At 43.8% G+C, this 22,774-nt stretch overlaps 1 protein-coding gene across 1 annotated transcript in view; it reads right to left on the bottom strand.

Moving 5' to 3' along the window:
- The window catches only part of LOC134587315 (sulfotransferase 6B1-like), a 32,486-nt gene extending 10,102 nt beyond the window's left edge, over window positions 1–22,384 (bottom strand). Inside the window, exon 1 of the mRNA XM_063443602.1 lies at window positions 21,855–22,384. Coding sequence (XP_063299672.1) covers window positions 21,855–22,053 — 199 coding nt within the window. The 5' untranslated portion in view covers window positions 22,054–22,384. The remainder of the gene's footprint in view (window positions 1–21,854) is intronic.
- Window positions 22,385–22,774: the final 390 nt, after the last annotated feature.

The raw sequence follows: 22,774 nt of genomic DNA, 5'->3' as shown, positions 1-22,774 counted from the left end.
TATATCGAATAAACAATATGGGTACAGAAAGGAAAAAAAGGGGTTAGTCATGAGGATAAGTTTCACAAACTTACAAATACAATATAGTGACACGGTATTCGTGTCATTTCATCGAAACATAGTACAGTACAGCGAGGCAATGTATACATTTTCCATAACATGTGAACACTCCGGGTTCTCCTATACAGGGCCAACCCTTCTATGTACATCTCAACGCATTTTTAGCATCACCCTCCATGGGTTTTGGGATTTGTGTGAGGATTAGGCGTTCCTATTTTCTCACACGGTTCCAGTCTGGGTTTTGTGGAGCTACATAAAGATATGTCTGGACCGTAATGTATGCCTGTGTAGTCCCTTTATCCATTTCTGCTGGTAGGTAATGGTCTTCTGTCCATCGTGGGATGATTGGAGCAGTTTGTATATTTAAAAAAGTGTGCGTTTGTGTGTACTTGTAGCAGTACATAGTCTTTCGAAGCGGGTCAGTTCCCTAGGGGTCCAGTTTGGGAGTACTGTACAAGTTAGGGAGTGTCTCAGTTGTGAGCACCTCAGTGCCTCAGTGAGTGAGTGGTGTCCCCCAGGACCCTGTAGGCTTATGACTTTGGGGGGTGTTTCTGCCGTCAGTATGTTACTTAGTTGTGGGTCTGACTTCCCCAGTAGTTTCGACAGGGTTGGTGCACCTCTGCCTCCCAGGATATCTGGGTTGTGTGTAATGGGTATAACGGAGAAATACCTGGGGACAAGTCCCATGGTGTTTTATGTAACCTACATTAAGGGGTTGTGGGGTTTTCAATATCTTTTGTAAGTGGCAAGTTTGCCAGGGGAATGTGGTAAGTGGTACTGAGGAAAAGCTTTGCTCTAGTTCATACCATGCTTTTTTTATGGCTTTCATCTGTCCACTTCCTCACTCTGGTAAGTAGAACCGCTATGTAGTATTTGTAAGTGTGGGGTAGACCAGGGTCTCATATGCCAGCCGTGATTTTTTTTAAGCCCCCACACAAAGGAGAGGAAATACTTTTTCAGTGTGTGGAAAAATGTGTGGTCTTGCTCGATTGGGAGGGTTTGAAACATATAAAGAATTTTTGGCAGTATCATCATCATCTTAAGGATGTTGACCCTTCCAAAGAGTGAAAAGTGAAGTTTGTCCCATTGTTTAAGTTTGGAGGCAATGCCGTTTAACAGAGGTAATTCATTCTATAGAGGCCTTTGGTATGTGAGGCCTGAATCTGTCCATTTATAGCTACAAATGTCGCGGAACCCAGTAGTTTGCGCCGCGCTCAATTCTAATCCCATTATTTCGAATTTATCAGCATTAATTTTAAAGTTCGAGCATGCGCTAAATTGGTCAATTTCTTTTTTGGGATTGCTCTAGGTGTGTGAGGGTGAGAAGTACATCATCCGCGAAGGCAGATACCTTGATCTCCCTCCCTCCTGCACAAAAGCCCTTTATGTTGTCATTTGTTCTGATTGCTGTTAAGAAGGGTTCCATGGCCATAACAAAGAGGAGGGGTGACAAGGGGCACCCCTGCCTTGTACCATTGCTGATGTTAAACGAGGGTGAGTTTTGTCCGTTAACACTAACTGTGGCTGATGGCACCCTATACAGTGTTCGCACCCATTGCATGTAATTAGGACCCATCCCCAGTGTTTCAAGAGTGGTGAAGAGGAAGTCCCAGTTCACTCAGTCGAACGCCTTTTCGCGTCGACTGAGAGTAGTATTGTTGGGGTTTTAGATGTTGACGCACCATGCGTGATATTGAGGTTGCGGGTGGTGTTATCCCTGGCTTCTCGACCTGGTATGAACCCTGCCTGGTCTGTGTGGATCAACTCAGGCAGGAGGGTCTTAATCTGGTTGGCCAGAATTGTTGCAAATAGTTTAAGATCTAGGTTGATTAAGGATATGGGCCTGCAACTGCTGCATATGCTCGGGTCCTTACTAGGTTTTGGCAGTACAGGGATTGACACTTTCAGCATCGGGTACATGTAAATATTATTTTCATGTCAAGATTGCATTATAAATATATATCATTACATTCCTAGTTTTCTGTTTTTCAAATCTAATTTTCTCATTTACAGTTTGAACAATTAGCTTTATACTGTCTCTTTACCTTCTCCTCTTTATCTGTATAGGACAATGGAGTGCATTTCTCAAAATCCATGTTATTAGTATAGTCCACCTCTGAAGTTTATTCCATGCATTTAGGACTTTTCATTTAAGAAATGCATTTCATGACATTACCCATAGATGTTTCTCCTTCCAGCTTTAAATTATAGAATCTCTAAGTACAAATTGGAGATCATGATTCATTGAATGGTGGTGTATTCTGTGTGTTGAGAATGGAGCTGCTGAAAAGGTCCTTCATTTTCAGTAGGACAAACTGATGACGTTGGTGTCCAATAGACTAGGCAAGAAGGGACAGAAAATTTCCTGGGAAATAATTGCAGAAATCTTCATACTATTTGGTATTTGCTTGTTACCACTCCATTTTTTTTTGTACTATGGGATGCCTGTTCACTGAACTGAAGGTCTGAGACTCCCTCCTGGAAGCCTACTACATCCAAACATTTTGGAAGTTGAGGAGCAATTCATGGCTAGGTCTGTTCGCCGGGACTTCTTAGTCTGTTGGTTTTGGTGCCCATTTTAATAGATGGTGGTGCATGGCTCTGTGGACTGGAGGTAGCCTAACTGCCTGAAGTCATGGTGCAGAAAGGAGGGTTTAGGCTTTTTAGAGCACTGGGCCAATTTTGTGCTTGGGTACAATCTTTATAGCCATGATGGATTGCACCTAAACAGAGGTGGTCTGCTCTCATTAGAGGAGATTTTAAACTAGTGGTGGGGTGGAGGTACACAGAAATCTACAAAATGGAGAAAAGACAGAAAGGAGATGGGCTTTAGCTCATCACAAGGGGGTGGGGAAAAATCAGAACAGAGGAGGCGTGTAATAGTAATAAAAATTCACATAAAGTAGAAGTGACTCATTATAATATTAAAAGTATGATTTCTAATGCAAGGAACCTAAATAACAAAATGTGGGAACTAGAGGCAATAGCATACACTAAGCACTATAACATAATAGGCATAATAGAAACATGGTGGAATTATACATGACATAACTGAGCAGTCAACTTAAATAGTTACACATTATTTATAAAGGATAGAAAAAACAGAAAAGGTGGTGGGGTATGTTTGTGTATCAACCCTGAGATAAATCTTAAGCAAGTAGAGTGTGATGAGGAAAATGTGCATGCTTTATGGGTAGATATCTGCTTGGGGAAAAAGAAGGGAAATCAAACAGTATCTGGGAGTGTCTAATGTACAACACTGTTTTTATTGGCTTGTTGACTTTATGTCCTGTGCCCCACAAGGTCCACCTGGGCGGTAACCCTGTGGGGAAATTTGTATAAAGACCAGTATGCTCCATTAAACCTTCAGTTCTTACTTTACCCTCAATCTAGAGTCTTGTCTCTTATTGGGGGAAACTGCTACAGGGGATTGCTATGCTCATCATACTCCCTTGAATAATCACTAGCTCTTGTAAGAGCTGTTTCTGCTTCGCTCTCTGGAGGAAGAGAGGTTCACAATGTCCATATAAAATACCGGAACGCGTTTCACTACTGTTTGTAGCTTCCTCAGCCGGGTATATAGTTCAATAATCCTTAGTTCCACACTGCTTGTTTATATACCCCATCCAATTTAGGGAGTATATAAACAAGCAGTGTGGAACTAAGGATTATTGAACTATATACCCGGCTGAGGAAGCTACAAACAGTAGTGAAACACGTTCTGGTATTTTATATGGACATTGTCCCTTTATTGTTTTTATAATTGCTGAATAAATTCTTAACTTTTATCCTGGTTTCCAGTTTTTCACTACTGCTCACTACTAACAAGGGAGTGCAGTCCCTAACTGCACAACACGCTACTATAGTGTATGTAAGTAGAGTTGAGTGAACCCGAGCATTACGTACCGAACATTACGGTTTTTGGACCCCGGACCCGAACACGGATATTTCAGTGTAAGTTCGGGTTGGAGTTCGGTGTTCAGCGATTTAATGGCGTGTTTTGAAAGGCTGCAGGGCAGCCAATCAACAAGCGCTTGACTCGTTTGCCCTTAGAAGCCATCACAGCCATGCCTACTAATGGCATGGCTGTGATTGGCCAGTGCAGCATGTGAAACAGCCTCTATATATAAGCTGTAGTCACATAGCGCCGCACGTCACATGAGCTCTTATTAGTGCAGGGACAGGATGCTGCAGCTGTGAGGGACAGCTTAGGAAAGAATTCTGGTGTTGAATCTGCAAACTGCAGCGATTATTCAAACTAGAGCGATTATTTTAGTGGGTGCTATACTACATTTTTGTACCCTGCCCTGAGCCCAGTGCCACAGAGAGTGCAGTGCACTTGCAACTGCATGTGTGCCAGGCACATGACTTTAATCCTGTTCTGGTAGCTCAGTGGGCAACATCTAGGCATTTTTAAATACTGCAAATATGCATTTCTTGCAGTCTAATAAAACCCTTAAATACTACTGTTACATTGTTGGTTTAAAAAAATCACACTTTTTTGTGCTAAATAGTACATTTGCGTCCTGCGGTGCACTTCATATCCGAGAGTCAAACAGAACCGTCAAATACTGTGCTTACAGTGCACTTTGAAAAATGTAAATTGTTTTGGGTGCTAAATAGTACATTTGGGGTGTGCACTTCATATCTGAGAGTCAAATAGAACCGTCAAATACTGTGCTTACAGCGCACTTTTAAAAATTCTAATTGTTTTGGGTGCTAATGCTAAATAGTACATTTGCGTCCTGCGGTGCACTTCATATCTGAGAGTCAAATAGAATCGTCAAATACTGTGCTTACAGTGCACTTTGAAAAATTCAAATTCTTTTGGGTGCTAAATAGTAATCTTGCGGCATGCACTTCATATCTGACAGTCAAATAGAACCGTCAAAAATACCAATATAACAATATTGTAATTCGGGGGCAATACCCTCACAAGTCAAACTTAGAGGTCAGTTTATAGGGAAAACTGTTGCCTGGATACAATTCTAAAACAATTCCCATATGTCCTTTGCAGAGTTTACATGCTGGAAAAACACAGGTGCCAACTGCTGTGGCTTTCTGCAGTGTGCAGACCGGCAAAGAGGGCAGGGTTGAGGAGTGGGTGGAAGATGATGTGGAGGATGATGAGGTCCTAGACCCCACATGGAATCAAGGTCATGCGAGTGACGTGTGCAGTTTGGAGGAAGAGGCGCTGGTCGCACAGAGGCACCAGCACAGCATAAGAGGGAGCAGGGTGCAAAAGCGGAGTGGCCGTCACCTAGCGCTCGTCGGCATGTATTAGCTCGAGAATTACCACAGTTATCCAAGTAACAGATGGAGCGATCAAAGGATCCATAATAGAGTTGAGCGAACCCGAACTGCAAAGTTCGGGTTCGTACCAGATTTAACGAGCCATTCGAAGTTTCACATTGAGGGCAGCAGTCCGGTGACCGGGACCCAGACACTCTCTGGGCAGCGGTCGGACGACCGGGACCCAATATGCCTGATGTTGAAGGTAAGAAAAATTCAACTTACCATTTGACGTCTTCTTTTTTCTAAAATCTTCTTTTTTCAGCCCCAAAAAAGGCCAAATAAAAAGCCATAAGAACCGACGCAATTTAAAAAAAAAAAAAAAAAAAAAAGCGCAAAAAAATATAATCCATCTTCACCCATGGAGGGCTCCGCACAGACTGAGCTCTGCAGGGCGGGGGAAGGCTTATAAAGCCTTGCCACGCCCTGAAATTAGGCTAAGAACACTCTGATTGGCTGGTTTAAAATCCCAAAGAACTTTCCCACGCTGTGTAAAATGACACAAAGCACTGTGATTGGTGGACTTGGAATCTAACCAATCAGAGTGCTCTGTGTCATTTTACACGACGTGGGAAAGTTCTTTGGAATTTTCCCATGCTGTGTAAAATGACAAAGAGCACTCTGATTGGCTTAAACCAGCCAATCAGAGTGTTCTTAGCCTAATTGCAGGGCATGGCAAGGCTTTATAAGCCTTCCTCCGCCCTGCAGAGCTCAGTCTGCGCGGAGCCCTCCATGGGTGAAGATGGATTATAATTTTTTTATGCTCGTTTTTATTTTTTTTAAATTGTGGTTCTTATGGCTTTTTATTTGGCCTTTTTTGGGGCTGAAAAAAGAAGATTTTAGAAAAAAGAAGACGTCAAATGGTAAGTTGAATTTTTCTTTACAGGTTAGTTATTTTATTCCCCCCTCACTATTTTTTAGGGTGAGGGGGGTAGGTAGGGGGTAACTTTTTTGGGGTGGAGGGGTGGGTGACTAGGGGCTTGGGGATCCCTAGTCACCTTTGATTGGGGGGGATTTTTATTTAGGGCCCCCACCCACCACTCAGGAGTGGGGTCTGGGGGGGGACAGTAGGTCCCCCCCTCATTATTTTTATGGCCCCCACCCACCGCGCAGGGGTGGGGGCCGGGGTGGGGAGGACAGTAGGTCCCCCCATTGTGATTTATGGTCCCCACCCACCGCGTAGGGGTGGGGGCAGGGGGGAGGACAATAGGTCCCCCCCTCATTATTCTTATGGCCCCCACCCACCGCGCAGGGGTGGGGGCGGGGGGAGGACAGTAGGCCCTCCCCCATTGTGATTTATGGCCCCCACCCACCACGCAGGGGTGGGGGCCGGGGGGGAGGACAGTAGGTCTCCCCCCCTCATTGTTTTTATGGCCCCCACCCACCACGCAGGGGTGGGGGTGAGGGGAGGACAGTAGGTCCCCCCCCAGTGTGTATCAGGGTCCTTGAGAACAGGTGTCAATCCATATCTGCCAAGTGACCCTATGAAGGGGGAACAGTCCCTATTCTGCTCTGTGTCAGTGTGTATCAGGGTCTCTGAGGACAGGTGTCAATCCATATCTGCCAAGTGACCCTATGTAGGGGGAACAGCCCCTATTCTGCTCTGTGTCAGTGTGTATCAGGGATCCTTAGGATAGGTGTCAATCCATATCTGCCAAGTGACCCTATGTAGGGGGAACAGTCCCTATTCTGCTCTGTGTCAGTGTGTTTCAGGGTCCCTGCGGACAGGTGTCAATCCATATCTGCCAAGTGACCCTATGTAGGGGGAACAGTCTCTATTGTGCTCTGTGTCAGTGTTTATCAGGGATCCTTAGGATAGGTGTCAATCCATATCTGCCAAGTGACCCTATGTAGGGGGAACAGTCCCTATTCTGCTCTGTGTCAGTGTGTATCAGGGTCTCTGAGGACAGGTGTCAATGCATATGTCAAGGTGTCAATATGTCATATGTCAGGTGTCAATCCATATCCATTGTGATTTAGAAATGTTAGGTGATTTATGCCCTTTATGGATTAAAACCAGACTCTGCATCAACTGTGTAATTTTCCATGGAAGTTTTGCCATGGATCCCCCTCCGGCATGCCACAGTCCAGGTGTTAGTCCCCTTGAAACAACTTTTCCATCACTATTGTGGCCAGAAAGAGTCCCTGTGGGTTTTAAAATTTGCCTGCCCATTGAAGTCTATGGCGGTTCGCCCGTTCACGAACGTTTGCGGAAGTTCGCGTTCGTGAACCCAAAATTTTATGTTCGCGACATCACTAGCTACCACCTCCTCCTCCTCCACCGCCGCTTCCACCTACACCGCCACGGTCACCGCCTCCTCAACCTATGGGTCACTTAGTATAAACTATGTACACAATAGCAGAGGCTTGTGAAGGCCTTTTCTCCATGCATCAGGACTGCGAGAAATGCACCGCAGGCCGCAAATGTTTATTTTTTTATATGTCCCAATATTTTGGGGGCTACCCCAATTAAAAAAAATAAATAAATAAATAAACAACCTATGGGTCACTTAGTATAAACTATGTACACAATAGCAGAGGCTTGTGAAGGTCTTTTCTCCATGCATCAGGAGTTGAGCTCAGTTTGAACAATGAAAGAGAATACCCTGCACTCCAACCCTCTCTCAGATGGACAATTCTGTTGATCCTCCTGACAGCCATGCTTTAGATTTTGATTTATGTTCTTCCAAAGCTAAAATCAAAGATTCCATCTAGTGCTTTTTATGGCTCAGCTGTATTTTTAATTTTTAGGTATTTTATGTTATTTTAAGTGATTTCCCTATCCACATTTGTTTGCAGGGCACTTGTCCTACTCTTTCCCCCATTCGACTTCCTTTTGCAGCCCTCTAGCACTTTCCAGGGCTTTTTAGAGGCATTTTTGTGCCCAAAAGTTCGGGTCTGGGTTCGGGGTCAAGTTCGATCCTGAACCCGGACTTTTTTTCGAAGTTCGGCCGAACCCGAACATCCAGGTGTCCGCTCAACTCTATATGTAAGTACCCACTTGGCAGCCTGATTTTATATTTATCTCTCATTAACTCTGCTACCCTATGTTTGCGTTTAATATATCCTTCCATATATATAGGTTTCTATTCCATCTGATACATTACCTATAGGATAACGAGGTTAAATTTTTCGCTATTGCAAAAGGTGATTATTATTATCATTTTCATTTTTTTATATAAGCGCTGCATTCTTAAGTTTATTGTAGTTTATCAACATATTGACTGACAAACTCTTTAGTGAAAAAAAACACTGAGGATAAATCTTCAAACAAATATTAGAAATGTACATTTCTCAGTATGTACCAGTGGGTAATACATATAAAAGAAACACATTTAAACCAATGTGGCTTAGAGGGAAAGTAAACCAAGAGATTAAAAATAAGAAAAGGGCATTTAAAGTATTTAAAATCGGACAAATCAGAGGCATCCTATATAAGATGTAAGGAAGCCAATAATGCATACAAAAAGGCTATTGGAGTGGCTAAACTAGAAAATGAGAAAGTGATGGCCAAAGAGAGCAAACCCCCCAAAAATTTGAAGTACATAAATTAAAAAAAATAAAATAAATAAAAGTGTACACTGAAAACAGAGAAGAGCATGTTAGCCAGGAAAAGGCCTACATTTTAAATAACTATTTTCCTCAGACTACATCAAGGGGGTCCTATGGCATGAGATATGCAAATGATTGCTGCCCAAAAATTTAGATTTTATGACTAAAAACAATGTGCTGCAGGCAGTGGCGTACTAAGGGGGAAGCGGGGGGGGTCCGCCCCGGGTGCCATCAGGCAGGGGGATGCCACCAGGGCTGGCCAGGCTTGCTATTCTGTGAGCTGTGTGGCTGCACCGGTTGCCATAGCAGCAGGGGCGCCGGGCAGCCGACACAGCTCACACGCAGGGGCTGGGAGCAGGAGCTGGAGATCTGGCTGCACGGTGTGTTGGGGCAAAGCTAGAACGGCCGTGCGGGCGGAGCCAAGCCGGATGCGGGGACGGAGCTAAATGCAGCCTCTTACTGCTGCACACAGAGGGGAAGCAGGAAGGAGTCCCTGCTTCCCCAACTACAGCACAGGAGGGACTGAATCCACTCCTCCTCCAGCCCAAGCTTACTGTAAGTGAGAGAGAGTGCGCTGTGTGTAACTGTGATTGTGATTGTCTTTGTGTGTGTGTGTGATTGCCTGTGTGTGTGTTAATGTCTGCCTGTGATTGCCTGTGTGACTGTGTGTGATTGTGTGACTGTGTGTGTGACTGTCTTTGACTGTGTGTGTGCTGTATGTGACTGTCTGTGACTGTGTGAGTGACTGTCTGCCTGTGATTGTCTGAGTGACTCTGCGTGTGTGTGACGGTCTGTGACTGTGTGTATGTGTGACTGTCTGCCTATGATTGTGTTTGTGTATATCTGTGATTATGTGTATCTCTGTGTATGTGTTTAGTAGATAGCTCCCTTATTTGGTGACTGTCTGTGACTGTGTGCGACTGTCTGCCTGTGTGTGTGTGTGTGAGACTGTCTGCCTGTGATGGTGTGTGTGTGACTGTCTGTGACTGTGTGTGTATGTGTGATTGTCTGCGTGTGTGTGTGTGTGTGTAAGACCGTCTGCCTGTGGGTGTGTGTGTGTGACTGTCTGTGACTGTGTGTGTATGTGTGACTGTCTGTGACTGTGTGTGTATGTATGTGTGATTGTCTACCTGTGATGGTGTGTGTGTGTGTGTGACTGTCTGCCTGTGATTGTGTGTGACTGTGTGTATGTGTGACTGTCTGCCTGGGATTGTGTGTGTGTGTGACTGTCTGTGACTGTGTGTGTATGTGTGACTATCTGCCTGTGATTGCGTGCGCGTGTGTGTGACTGTCTGCCTGTGACTGTGTGTTTGACTGTCTGCCTGTAACTGTGTGTGAGTGACTGTGTGTGGGACTGTGTGCATCTGACTGTGTCTGACGGTCTTCGCCCTGCAGTGAGACGGCAGTCAGGATATGGTGTCATCGCGGCCTCAGCGTCATTACAGGGCGTGCGAGGGGCCTGTGCAGGAAGAGCACAGAGATCCCAGCAGCAACCACTGACCACCAGGGACTGAGGATCCACTCCAGCCCTTCTAGAGCAAGGTAGGGAGGCTGGGTGGACCTCTTATTTATTAAATGTGTGTATGTATGTAATGATTGTGTGTCTGTGATTGTATGTGTGTGGGTCTGTGATTGTGTTTGTGTATATCTGTGATTGTGTGTATCTCTGTGTATGTGTTTAGTAGATAGCTCCCTTATTTGGTGTCCTTAAATATTGCAATCTAATATAAGGATAACAAATAAGGGATTTATCTACTAAACAACTGAAAATAAGAAAAGGGAGTTTTTAATTTTGATCCTTTAGCTGTTTAGTAGATAATTCCCTGAATTGGTGCCCGTATGCAAGATTTCCATATTTAAAGATACCAAATGAGGGTGCGGTTTAGCAGGTAGTTCCCTTATTTGGTGTCCTTAACTCCTTAAGGACCAAACTTCTGGATTAAAAGGGAATCATGACATGTCACACATGTCATGTGTCCTTAAGGGGTTAAATATGGCAAGCTCACATAAGGATAGCAAATAGGGAAGTTATCTGCTAAACAAAGATCGAAGTTAAGAGGTGTCAGCCAGCCCACAACAAGAAATCTGGGTGGCTAATGTGAATTATATGCAAATGTGTTGTCAGATGCCAGCATGCAGAGCACAGTGTTTCTGCGTGTGTGTATGTGTATCTGCATGTGTGGATGTCCGTGTATGTGTATATGTGCAGACATCTCAAAATCTCGCCAACACTACACACAAATACACTCATGCATTTCAACGTCAACACTACATACAAACCATACCATTATATATAACCACATCACTGCATTCAAATACCACACAACACACAAATGCATGCTTGCATTCAAACACCAACACTACATACAAACACACACACCCCTACATTCACTCACTCATACTCCATACAAAAACATGCATACATTCACACACAAACACTGCTCAGTGCTAAATACATTAAAACAATGTTGGTTGTTTTTTACATTTAAAGTTGAGGGGGGGGGGGGTGCCAAAAATAGGACCCGCCCCGGGTGCAAAATGCTCTAGGTACGCCCCTGGCTGCAGCAACTAAAGTAAGCTAATGTAAATAAAGCTCTGGGGCATGATGGTATCTACCCACGAGTACTTAAGGAGCAGAGTGTGGAAATAAGTGAACCTCTGTTTTTAATTTATCAAGATTCTTTTCTTCCAGGAAATGTCCATGTCGATTGGCGGAAAGCAGAAGTGGTTCCTATATTCAAAAAGGGTTCAAAATCTTTGTCTGGAAATAATAGAGCTAAGATTGAATTCTGTGGCTGCGAAAGTATTTGAATGGTTATTAAAGAATAATATTCAGGATTTCATTGGGAAGAACATTATTAGCAATAATCAGCAGGGTTTTATGAAGCGCAGTTCATATTAAACAAACTTAATTGCATTCTACGAAGAAGTAAGTAGAAGTATAGATCACGGTGTTGCAGTGGATGTGATCTGCTTGGATTTTGCCAAGGCATTTGATACAGTTCCTCACAATACAGGGAGTGCAGAATTATTAGGCAAATGAGTATTTTGACTACATCATCCTCTTTATGCATGTTGTCTTACTCCAAGCTGTATAGGCTCGAAAGCCTACTACCAATTAAGCATATTAGGTGATGTGCATCTCTGTAATGAGAAGGGGTGTGGTCTAATGACATCAACACCCTATATCAGGTGTGCATAATTATTAGGCAACTTCCTTTCCTTTGGCAAAATGGGTCAAAAGAAGGACTTGACAGGCTCAGAAAAGTAAAAAATAGTGAGATATCTTGCAGAGGGATGCAGCACTCTTAAAATTGCAAAGCTTCTGAAGCGTAATCATCGAACAATCAAGCGTTTCATTCAAAATAGTCAACAGGGTCGCAAGAAGCGTGTGGAGAAACCAAGGCGCAAAATAACTGCCCATGAACTGAGAAAAGTCAAGCGTGCAGCTGCCAAGATGCCACTTGCCACCAGTTTGGCCATATTTCAGAGCTGCAACATCACTGGAGTGCCCAAAAGCACAAGGTGTGCAATACTCAGAGACATGACCAAGGTAAGAAAGGCTGAAAGACGACCACCACTGAACAAGACACACAAGCTGAAACGTCAAGACTGGGCCAAGAAATATCTCAAGACTGATTTTTCTAAGGTTTTATGGACTGATGAAATGAGAGTGAGTCTTGGTGGGCCAGATGGATGGATTGGTAAAGGGCAGAGAGCTCCAGTCCGACTCAGACGCCAGCAAGGTGGAGGTGGAGTACTGGTTCGGGCTGGTATCATCAAAGATGAGCTTGTGGGGCCTTTTCGGGTTGAGGATGGAGTCAAGCTCAACTCCCAGTCCTACTGCCAGTTTCTGGAAGACACCTTCTTCAAGCAGTGGTACAGGAAGAAGTCTGCATCCTTCAAGAAAAACATGATTTTCATGCAGGACAATGCTCCATCACACGCGTCCAAGTACTCCACAGCGTGGCTGGCAAGAAAGGGTATAAAAGAAGAAAATCTAATGACATGGCCTCCTTGTTCACCTGATCTGAACCCCATTGAGAACCTGTGGTCCATCATCAAATGTGAGATTTACAAGGAGGGAGAACAGTACACCTCTCTGAACAGTGTCTGGGAGGCTGTGGTTGCTGCTGCACGCAATGTTGATGGTGAACAGATCAAAACACTGACAGAATCCATGGATGGCAGGCTTTTGAGTGTCCTTGCAAAGAAAGGTGGCTATATTGGTCACTGATTTGTTTTTGTTATGTTTTTGAATGTCAGAAATGTATATTTGTGAATGTTGAGATGTTATATTGGTTTCACTGGTAAAAATAAATAATTGAAATGGGTATATATTTGTTTTTTGTTAAGTTGCCTAATAATTATGCACAGTAATAGTCACCTGCACACACAGATATCCCCCTAAAATAGCTATAACTAAAAACAAACTAAAAACTACTTCCAAAAATATTCAGCTTTGATATTAATGAGTTTTTTGGGTTCATTGAGAACATGGTTGTTGTTCAATAATAAAATGAATCCTCAAAAATACAACTTGCCTAATAATTCTGCACTCCCTGTAGGTTAGTGATCAAACTAATAGAAATTGGTTTAGATGAAAATTATTTTTGGGGGTAAAACATTGTCTTAAAGATAGAGAGTTATCATTAACAGTACATTTTCAAGCTGGGCCGCTTTAGGGTTCTGTTCTGGGGCCGCTTCTATTTAACATATTTATAATTAATCTTTATGTAGGCATTGAAAGCCATATTTTCAGTGTTTGCAGATGACACAAAACTCTGTAAAGTAATACCATATGAGCAGGATATTGATTTGATGCAGAGGGATTTAGATAGATTAGAAGGTTAGGCACTCAAATAGCAGATTAAATGTAATGTAGAGCTATGCACTTCTTGGTAAAGAATGTACAAGCAACTTACACCATAAATGGTAGTGAATTAGGGATAAAAATCTCACGAGAATTTGGAAATTGTTTTAGACAACAAACTAGGAAACAGTGTGCAATGTCAATTGGCAGTTGCTATGGTCGGTAAGGTATGGTCATGTATAAACAGGGGCATTAATTCTCGGGATGAAAATATAATTTTGCCTCCTTATAAATTACTTGTAAGACCACACCTTGAATATGCTGTGCAATTGTGGGCACCTGTTCTAAAGAAGGTTATTATGGCACTAGAAAAAGCACAGAGGCGGGCTACACAAATAATAAAAGGAATAGAGCATTTTATTTATGAAGTCAGGTTAACAAATTTGAATCTTTTTAGAAAAAACAGTGCCTCAGAGAGGATATGATAGCACTATACAAATATATTTAGGGCCAATACACATTGTCTGGAAAGCTATTCATAAACAGGAGTTATACATAGGACACAAGGTCGCAGGTTTAGCTTTGAAAAAGGGAGATTTAGGTTTTGGTTTTTTTACAGTGAGAATAATACAGATGTGATATGGAATTGGCTGCCTGAAGATGTGATTTTATCAAAGTCTATACAGATGCTTAAATAGCAATTGGATACATTCTTGAAAATATAATTTTAATGGATATACATTTTAATTAGTAGGTTTATAGCTTCAGATCCAAGGAGATATCTGATTGCCATTATGGGGTCATGAAATTATTTTTTTCCTAGTTTGTTGCAAAATTGGAAATTCTACAAACGTTTTTTGCCTTTGTCTTTTGGATCAACAGCAAAAAAAACAATGTTAGAAAGGCTTAACGTGATGGACGCACGTCTCTATTCAGCTATGTAACTATGCAATGTTAAAGTTTGACATAATAATCCCAACATTCAATACATAACACTACTGAAGTAAGGAATATAAATTATAGTATTGCATCATTAGTCCCTATTGTGACCAGTCTCAATGTAGTACAAATAGCAAAGGGAAATATATTAATCTACAAGTATGTTTATTCAAAACCAAAGAAAAAAAATGTTACCTGCACTCTCCCTTAATAGGTAACACATGGGATGGGCGGCTGAATTGTAACAAAGCTGTGTGATACAAAAAGTGAATACAAATACAAAAAGACAAGTCCTGCGCTCACTCCCTTCACTCCTGGGCGGCAGCAATGACCACAGTACACATCAGCCCCAATATATAGTTAAAAACCAAAGGAAAAAAAAAGGTTACCTGTGCTCTCTCCTTAATCCCTATGTATCCCAACGTCAAGGCAGACCCCCCTAAGCGGGTCCTACACTGACCCTGTAGATCATGTCTCCACAGGTGTTTGCCAGAGTTGGCAACCCTCTTTTGTTGGTTGCTCAGTTTTTTGGATTCAGTAGGCTCTGGGGGCACGCTGGTGAGTGGCACACTTACTTTGGGTGAAAAAAGCAGGCACACTCTAGTAGAGTACGTTTGCCACTTTTGCTAGCTACTTGGAAGCAGTGACGTACTAAGGGGGGGGTGGGGGGGGGGCCACTGACTAGGGGGGTGCCATGACTTCCAGTGTCATGTGTCACCCCCCATCATTACGCTGCGCACAGCCGCATCACCTTTGCGGCCAAACACCGGCGGGACTTCCTTCTTTATGAGGAGGAGGGGGAGGAGCGTTGCGGGCCGCGGCGTCGCGCAACGTGATGACGTGCGCAGCGCCGTCAGTCCGCCTTCACGGATCTTCAGCGGAAGGATCCATTTCCGGGCGGTAAGGCACCCAGTGGTCGGACTCGGCGGGCAAGCAAGGCATCATCAAAATTTAAGTATAAAGTAGTTATTTTATGTCTGGGGCTGAATTAATTAAAGGGGGGGTGTATTAATTAGAGGGGGGGTGTATTAATTAGAGGGGGTGGATTAATTAGAGGGGTGTATTAATTAAAGGGGGGGTGGATGAATTAAAGGGGGGGTGGATTAATTAGAGGGGGGTGTATTAATTAGAGGGGAGTGGATTAAAGGGGGGGTGGATTAATTAAAGGGGGGTGTATTAATTAGAGGGGGGTGGATTAATTAGAGGGGGTGGATTAATTAGAGGGGTGTATTAATTAAAGGGGGGGTGGATGAATTAAAGGGGGGGTGGATTAATTAGAGGGGAGTGGATTAATTAGAGGGGTGTATTAATTAAAGGGGGGTGGATTAATTAAAGGGGGGGTGTATTAATTAGAGGGGGGTGTATTAATTAGAGGGGGTGGATTAATTAGAGGGGTGTATTAATTAAAGGGGGTGGATTAATTAAAGGGGGGGTGTATTAATTAGAGGGGGTGGATTAATTAGAGGGGGGTGTATTAATTATAGGGGGGTGGATTAATTAGAGGGGGGTTTATTATTTAGAGGGGGGTGGATTAATTAGAGGGGGTGTATTAATTAGAGGGGGGTGTATTAATTAGAGGGGGTGTATTAATTAGAGGGGGGTGTATTAATTAGAGGGGGGTTTATTAATTAGAGGGGGGTGGATTAATTAGAGGGGTGTATTATTAGAGGGGGTGTATTAATTAGAGGGGTGTATTAATTAAAGGGGGGTGGATTAATTAGAGGAGGGTGTATTATTTAGAGGGGGGTGTATTAATTAGAGGGGGTGTATTAATTAGAGGGGGGTGTATTAATTAGAGGGGGGTTTATTAATTAGAGGGGGGTTTATTAATTAGAGGGGGGTGGATTAATTAGAGGGGTGTATTATTAGAGGGGGTGTATTAATTAGAGGGGTGTATTAATTAAAGGGGGTGGATTAATTAGAGGGGGTTTATTATTTAGAGGGGGGTGTATTAATTAGAGGGGGTGTATTAATTAGAGGGGGTGTATTAATTAAAGGGGGGTGTATTAATTAGAGGGTGGTGTATTAATTAGAGGGGGATTTATTAATTAGAGGGGGGTTTATTAATTAGAGGGGGTGGATTAATTAGAGGGGTGTATTATTAGAGGGGGTGTATTAATTAGAGGGGTGTATTAATTAAAGGGGGGTGGATTAATTAGAGGAGGGTGTATTAATTAGAGGGGGTGTATTAATTAGAGGGGGGTGGATTAATTAGAGGGGTGTATTAATTAAAGGGGGTGTATTAATTAGAGGGGGTGTATTAATTAGAGGGGGGTGGATTAATTAGAGGGGTGTATTAATTAAAGGGGGGTGTATTAATTAGAGGGGTGTATTAATTAGAGGGGTGTATTAATTAAAGGGGGGTGTATTAATTAGAGGGGTCTATTAATTAGAGGGGGTGGATTAATTAGAGGGGGTTTATTATTTAGAGGGGGGTGTATTAATTAGAGGGGGTGTATTAATTAAAGGGGGGTGTATTAATTAGAGGGGGGTGTATTAATTAGAGGGGGTGGATTAATTAGAGGGGTGGATTAATTAGAGGGGGTGGATTAATTAGAGGGGTTGTGGATTAATTAGAGGGGTTGTGGATTAATTAAAGAGGGGGTGGATTAATTAAAGAGGGGGTGGATTAATTAAAGGGAATGTGGATTAATTAAAGGGGGTGCAGCACGGGGGGAGTTTATTTAGAGGGGGTATGTTTAATTAAAGGGAGGGTGCAGGTTGTTTTTTTATTAAGGGGGTTGCAGTATTTTATTTATTAAGGGAGGATGTGCACTGCAGATTTTTGTTTTTTATTAAGGGGGTGTGCAGGGTTTTTATTAAGGGGGGGTGCATGTTTTTTTGTTAGGGGGGTTGTGAAAGTTTTTGTTTTTTATTAAGGGGGTGTGCAGGGTTTTTATTAAGGGTTTGCATGATTTTTTTAATTAAGGGGGGTTGTGCAGGTTTTTGTTTTTTTAAGGGGGTGTGCAGCTTTTTTTTTTTTAATTAAGGGGGATGTGCAGGGTTTTTTATGTGTAGGGAGTGTATGAAATTTATGTGATCAGTGTGCAGGGTTTTTATATGAAGGGCGAAGGGCAGGGGTTTTCTAGAAGGGGCGAGACCAGGGGCTTTGTAGAAAGGGGCAGGGGAGGAGTTTTCTAGAAGTTTCTCACCAGCCCCTTTCTACAAAAGCACTGGTCTTCCCCCTTCTACAAAAATGGCGCATTTATACAAAACCTCTGCCCTGGCCCCCTTCTACAAAACCTCTGCCCTAGCCGCTACATCTTTTGAACTCAAATCCCTTTCCTATGCTATTTCTAAGGATCCGCTCAATAAAGTGGTATGGGTGCCAGGTCCCTTTAGTTTTAACCCTGCAGCTGAAAACATATGTTTCACTGAGGGTTAATCCAGCCTCTAGTGGCTGTCTCACTGACAGCCGCTAGAGGCGCTTCCGCAATTCTCACTGTAAAACTCACCGTGAGAAGACGCTGGACGTCCATAGGAAAGCATTGCGTAACGCTTTCCTATGGGCAGTTTGAATGCACATGCGGCTCTTGCCGCGCATGCGCATTCGGATCTAACGTCGGCAGGGGGAGGAGAGGTCACCAGCGCCGAGGGAGCCCGACGTTGGCGAAAGGTAAGTGACTGAATGGGTTTTAAGGGGTGACCTCTTCTCCCCTGCCGACGTCAGCTCCCGAGTGGAGCCGAATGCGGCAAGAGCTGCGCGCACATTCAAACAGTCCATAGGAAAGCAAAAAATTGTGGGTGTTTTCTTACATTTTTATTATGGGGGGGGGGGGGGGGTGCCACACTCAGGGTCCGCCCCGGGTGCCAAATGCTCTAGGTACGCCCCTGCTTGGAAGTAAGAGAATTGTGACTGTCCATCGGGGAGGTGCTTTTGAAAGTAATTTTAAAAGTGCCAACTTCAGATATAATGCTCCTGACACATTACTGATGCTTAAAATGTGTAAAGGGTCCCGGACCAGCTAACTGACCAGACAACGGACCAGCCGTGTGAATGTGGAGCTCTGTACCTAAGCAAGAACAAATGCAGCCTAAAAGAAGGTAATCCGACTCACCAGCAGCCAAAAGCACGCTGCCACTCCAGAGAATGTAATGGGGCGAAAGCATAAAAACATCCACCTGCCAGAGACAACCAAACAAGCCAACATCAGGCTCTTGTTCGAGAGGCCTATAACGCAGACTCGAACCAAGATGGCGCCGGAGGCATGCAGCGAAGAAGAGGCCTCGGAGGACTCACAAGATGACAGGGAGAGCCACACCTCACCACCAGCAGGGGCCCTCAATCGGGACTCAGTCAGAGGAAGACTCGTCCCCGGCAACAAAGAGGGGCATCAGGGTCCTCCTGCAAGAAATGAGGGAAGATTGGAAACTCAGAAGGAGATGGGGGTCATCCAGACACATATCACTGAGTTGGAAGCCAGAGAAGGTGCCAGGGATCACACCCTACAAATCACCCAAGATCAAATACAAGACCTCTCACAACAGGTCCACAGACTACACTGGACCGTCATGACGCTGAAAACAAGGTACAGGAAGCGGAATGTCAGCCTTCAAGGTATCCCAGAACACGTCAGCGGGGATGACATTCTGCCATATGTACAGAGACTATTAGCCACCATAGGCATCAAAGGCAGACCCAAGTACACTACTTTCGGCATTCCAAATTCAGAAAGCCTCGACTGCCTCAGATGACTCACCCAGGGACATAATAGTCGTGATTAGGGACATGGCAGTGAGAACTGTGATTCTGTCACGCTCCAGGGAACTAAACAATACACAATTTGCGAGACATACAGTGACTATATATGGGGACATCCCTTTAGCAGCCCTGATGATGCGGAGACAACTTGCAACAATAGCTAAACATCTCCGAGAGGCAACGATGGGGAACTGACGGCTCACTGCAGGTTCAGAAGGGGGGCCGGACACTCACCTTAACCTCGGTGGATGATCGAGTTACGTTCCTCCAGCAACTAAACCTGCCCACCAGAGACACTATTCAGAACAGAAGCGGAGAAACAAGGGAAAAGCAGACAGGCAAGAGTGGACTAACACCAGCAAAGCCAAAAGAGAATCCAAACTGATACCTCCATGAACACGCAAAAACATATATATTGATCCCACTCAATACTAGCACCTAAATGCTACTTGCCTCCTCCTCCCAGACACCACCTTGTGAGATGACCAAATGCAAAATACCCCAAACACGCCACCCCATAAGCACACACTAAAATATGCTATGTTTACTGCATTGTTAACATGTTTAACAATGTTTACATCTCTTTAGACCACCAGTAGATGACTATATAACGTGTCAGGTTCTTTTATCGTTCATTTACGGTAACTGATAATATGATGAATCTAAAGAGTTCTAGACTTTTGCTCCCCATATACGAATAGGATGATATGTGTTACCATACTGTGATTTCCAGACCGCATATCGACAATGCCACAGTGAATACCTGACACACCTGTTAACATATTGTGTTATTTTCCTTTATATACTGTGATTCAGTTGTATTTTTGAGCTGTAAAACTCTAATAAATACAACAAAAAAAAAAGAGAAACGTGGAGAGTCCCTTAGAATTCCCAGAAATTCTCACTTAAGCGAATAATACTTCTAAAAAACCTTCCTTTACCAATTGCAACTCAAGCAGAATTAAATCTCTGCACATGCCTCGTATCACTAAATCAGCTGAGCCAAGTCATTTTAACCCTTATAATGCCAGGTGAAAACCAGTGCAACACACGACCATGTCTAGGTGCCCCTACCTGTTCCACCTACAGGAAGGGTGATGCAAAACTGATGGTGAGACATAAGGGAATTGTTCAATAGCACTTGAACAACAGACTGGATGGCATTTTCAGTGGTATAGTATTAAATTGGTGCAGCCGACTGCCTATTATTTGGGTACACCACACATATCCCAGCTGTGGTTGCAGTTCCCAAGAAGTTTATCTATGTATGTTGGGAGTGTGAGTCTGCAATACCTTTATTGTAAGTTTCATTTGTAGGAGCTAAATATTGTTGGTGTCTGAGTATATAACAGAGCTCTGCATAATACAGTAATGTGTCTATAAACTACCATAAATGTTTCAAAATCAGTCTGTGTAAATAAGACACTGTCTTGTTCTAAATTATGTTTTTCTTGCATAAATTATTAGTAAGTCACATAGAATTTATCAGAACAGCCCCACCCTGATCACATCCCTAAAATGCAAGGATCCTTCATTATCTGCTAAAAGTGTTGGGAGGTTTACCTGTGTAAAACCCAGGTCCGGCACAACCGTTAGGTGAACTAGGCATTCTCCAAGGTTGCCAGCCTACTGGGGGCGCCCACCGGGATGTTTCCTGGTGGGCTGTCTGCCCCTGTCTGGGGCGGCAGCGCTGGGCGAGCGGCTCTCGCCAGGCCGATCCTCAAGGCGCCCGAAGGTAAGTGCACCGAGAGGAGCCCTGTTACAGGGGGGCTAGGAGGTGGCCATCAGGGCGCCCCTGAAGCAGTGCTAGGTTAGGCAGAGCAGGCACCTGCTTACCTTCATGGCAGGTGCCTGCTTTGCCAATAAATGCAAGTGACCGGAGGAGAGGGGGATAGAGAAGGCAGGCGGCGAGGGAGGCTGTTCTTGCAGCCTCTCACTCCTCCTTCGCGTGCCCTCTGTGATGCCGGGAGCCGGAATATTACATCATTCCAGCCCCAGCATACTAAACAGCGGGCAGGAAGAGTGAGGAGCTGCCCCACGCTGGACTCCAGGGAGGTGTATGTGTGTCTGTCTGTCAGTGAGTGTCTGCCTGTGTGTGTGTGTCAGTGAGTGTTTGACTGTCAGTGTGTGTCTGTCAGTGAGTGTCTGCCTGTGTGTGTGTCTATCAATGAGTGAGTGTATGTGAGTGTCTGTGTGTGTCTGTCTGTCAGTGAGTGAGTGTATGTATCTGTCTGTCAGTGAGTTTCTGTGTGTCTGTCAGTGAGTGAGTGTATGTGTGTCAGTGAGTGTGTGACATGAGGGGACAGCAAAATGGATCTTTGCCTAGGGCGGCATAAATCCTTGCACTGGCCCTGGTAAAACATATCACTTTTATATAAAATAAAGTAGGATTTGCTGTGCAATTCCACAAATGACATTTTACTACTCCCCCTATATTCACAAGATCAATGTCTGTTTGAGTCTGTATTTAATCATATCATAAAAAAAGTTACTTACCACATTTAGGGTAAGCCGTCAACATCACATCATCCTCTCTGGCCTCAAACGATTCCATAGCCTCAAATGTCTCATTACTGCAAGTACTAGAAGGGAATAGCACTCCTTTGTAAGTAAAAAGCAGCTCGTCCTGTGATTTTCCCTGAGCCACTTCCAGAATTTTTAAGACTTCTTTGTTTATTCCACCCTTGTCTGCCATTGTGTATTGTTACAGTAACAAGACAGAATACCCTACAGAGCAGTCTGCATTCTGTAAATAGTTTGCTGGCTTCTATAAATGAGAGGGAGAAAAGGGGTTGGATGTTTGGTAAAAAAAAAAAAAAAAAGCAAGCATATCATGATGTAACCACTTGGCTGCTGGAAGAGAATGCAAATCATTCAGGTCTCCCTAAATTTAAAACCTGCAATTATCTGTTCACAGCATATTTGATAAAAAAATTTTAGTCCACCAAAGTAGTTTGGTGTTATATTTTCTTTTTATTTTGTGGGATTCTCAGTCAGACATTCCTTCCATTCGAGATCAGGCCCTGGGGAGATAGCGCAGCTAAGCGGACAAGGGCACATGTATGAGTGTGGGGATAGATGCTTGTGATTGGATGTATGTGTATATGGGAGTGGTTATGTGTTTGGGAGTGGTGTAGGGATCATCTTACCTCAGTGCCTCTTGGGAGAGGGGCCAGAAAACAACTTACCCTGACTCTGTTGCTCCTGTTTGTCCTGGGCCTGTTGATTTTCCCTGCTTGAGGGATGGATGTGGATTCAATCCTGCTGCCCTCAGAGCTGCAGCTGCCCTGGATGATGGCAGGCACCTTCAGGGGCAATGTGCTCCCTCCAGCCTGTTTTGGACGCTCCCCTGCCCAACCTAAGTCCTCTGCTGGGGCCTTCCACGCGGCTACTGCCCTGTAGGCCACATGGGCCGG

The sequence above is a fragment of the Pelobates fuscus genome, chromosome 2 (assembly GCF_036172605.1).
Source record: "Pelobates fuscus isolate aPelFus1 chromosome 2, aPelFus1.pri, whole genome shotgun sequence".
NCBI classification, from domain to species: Eukaryota; Metazoa; Chordata; class Amphibia; order Anura; family Pelobatidae; genus Pelobates; species Pelobates fuscus.
The sequence above is the reverse complement of the archived record's forward strand: the minus strand, read 5'-3'. Positions and strand labels throughout refer to the sequence as shown.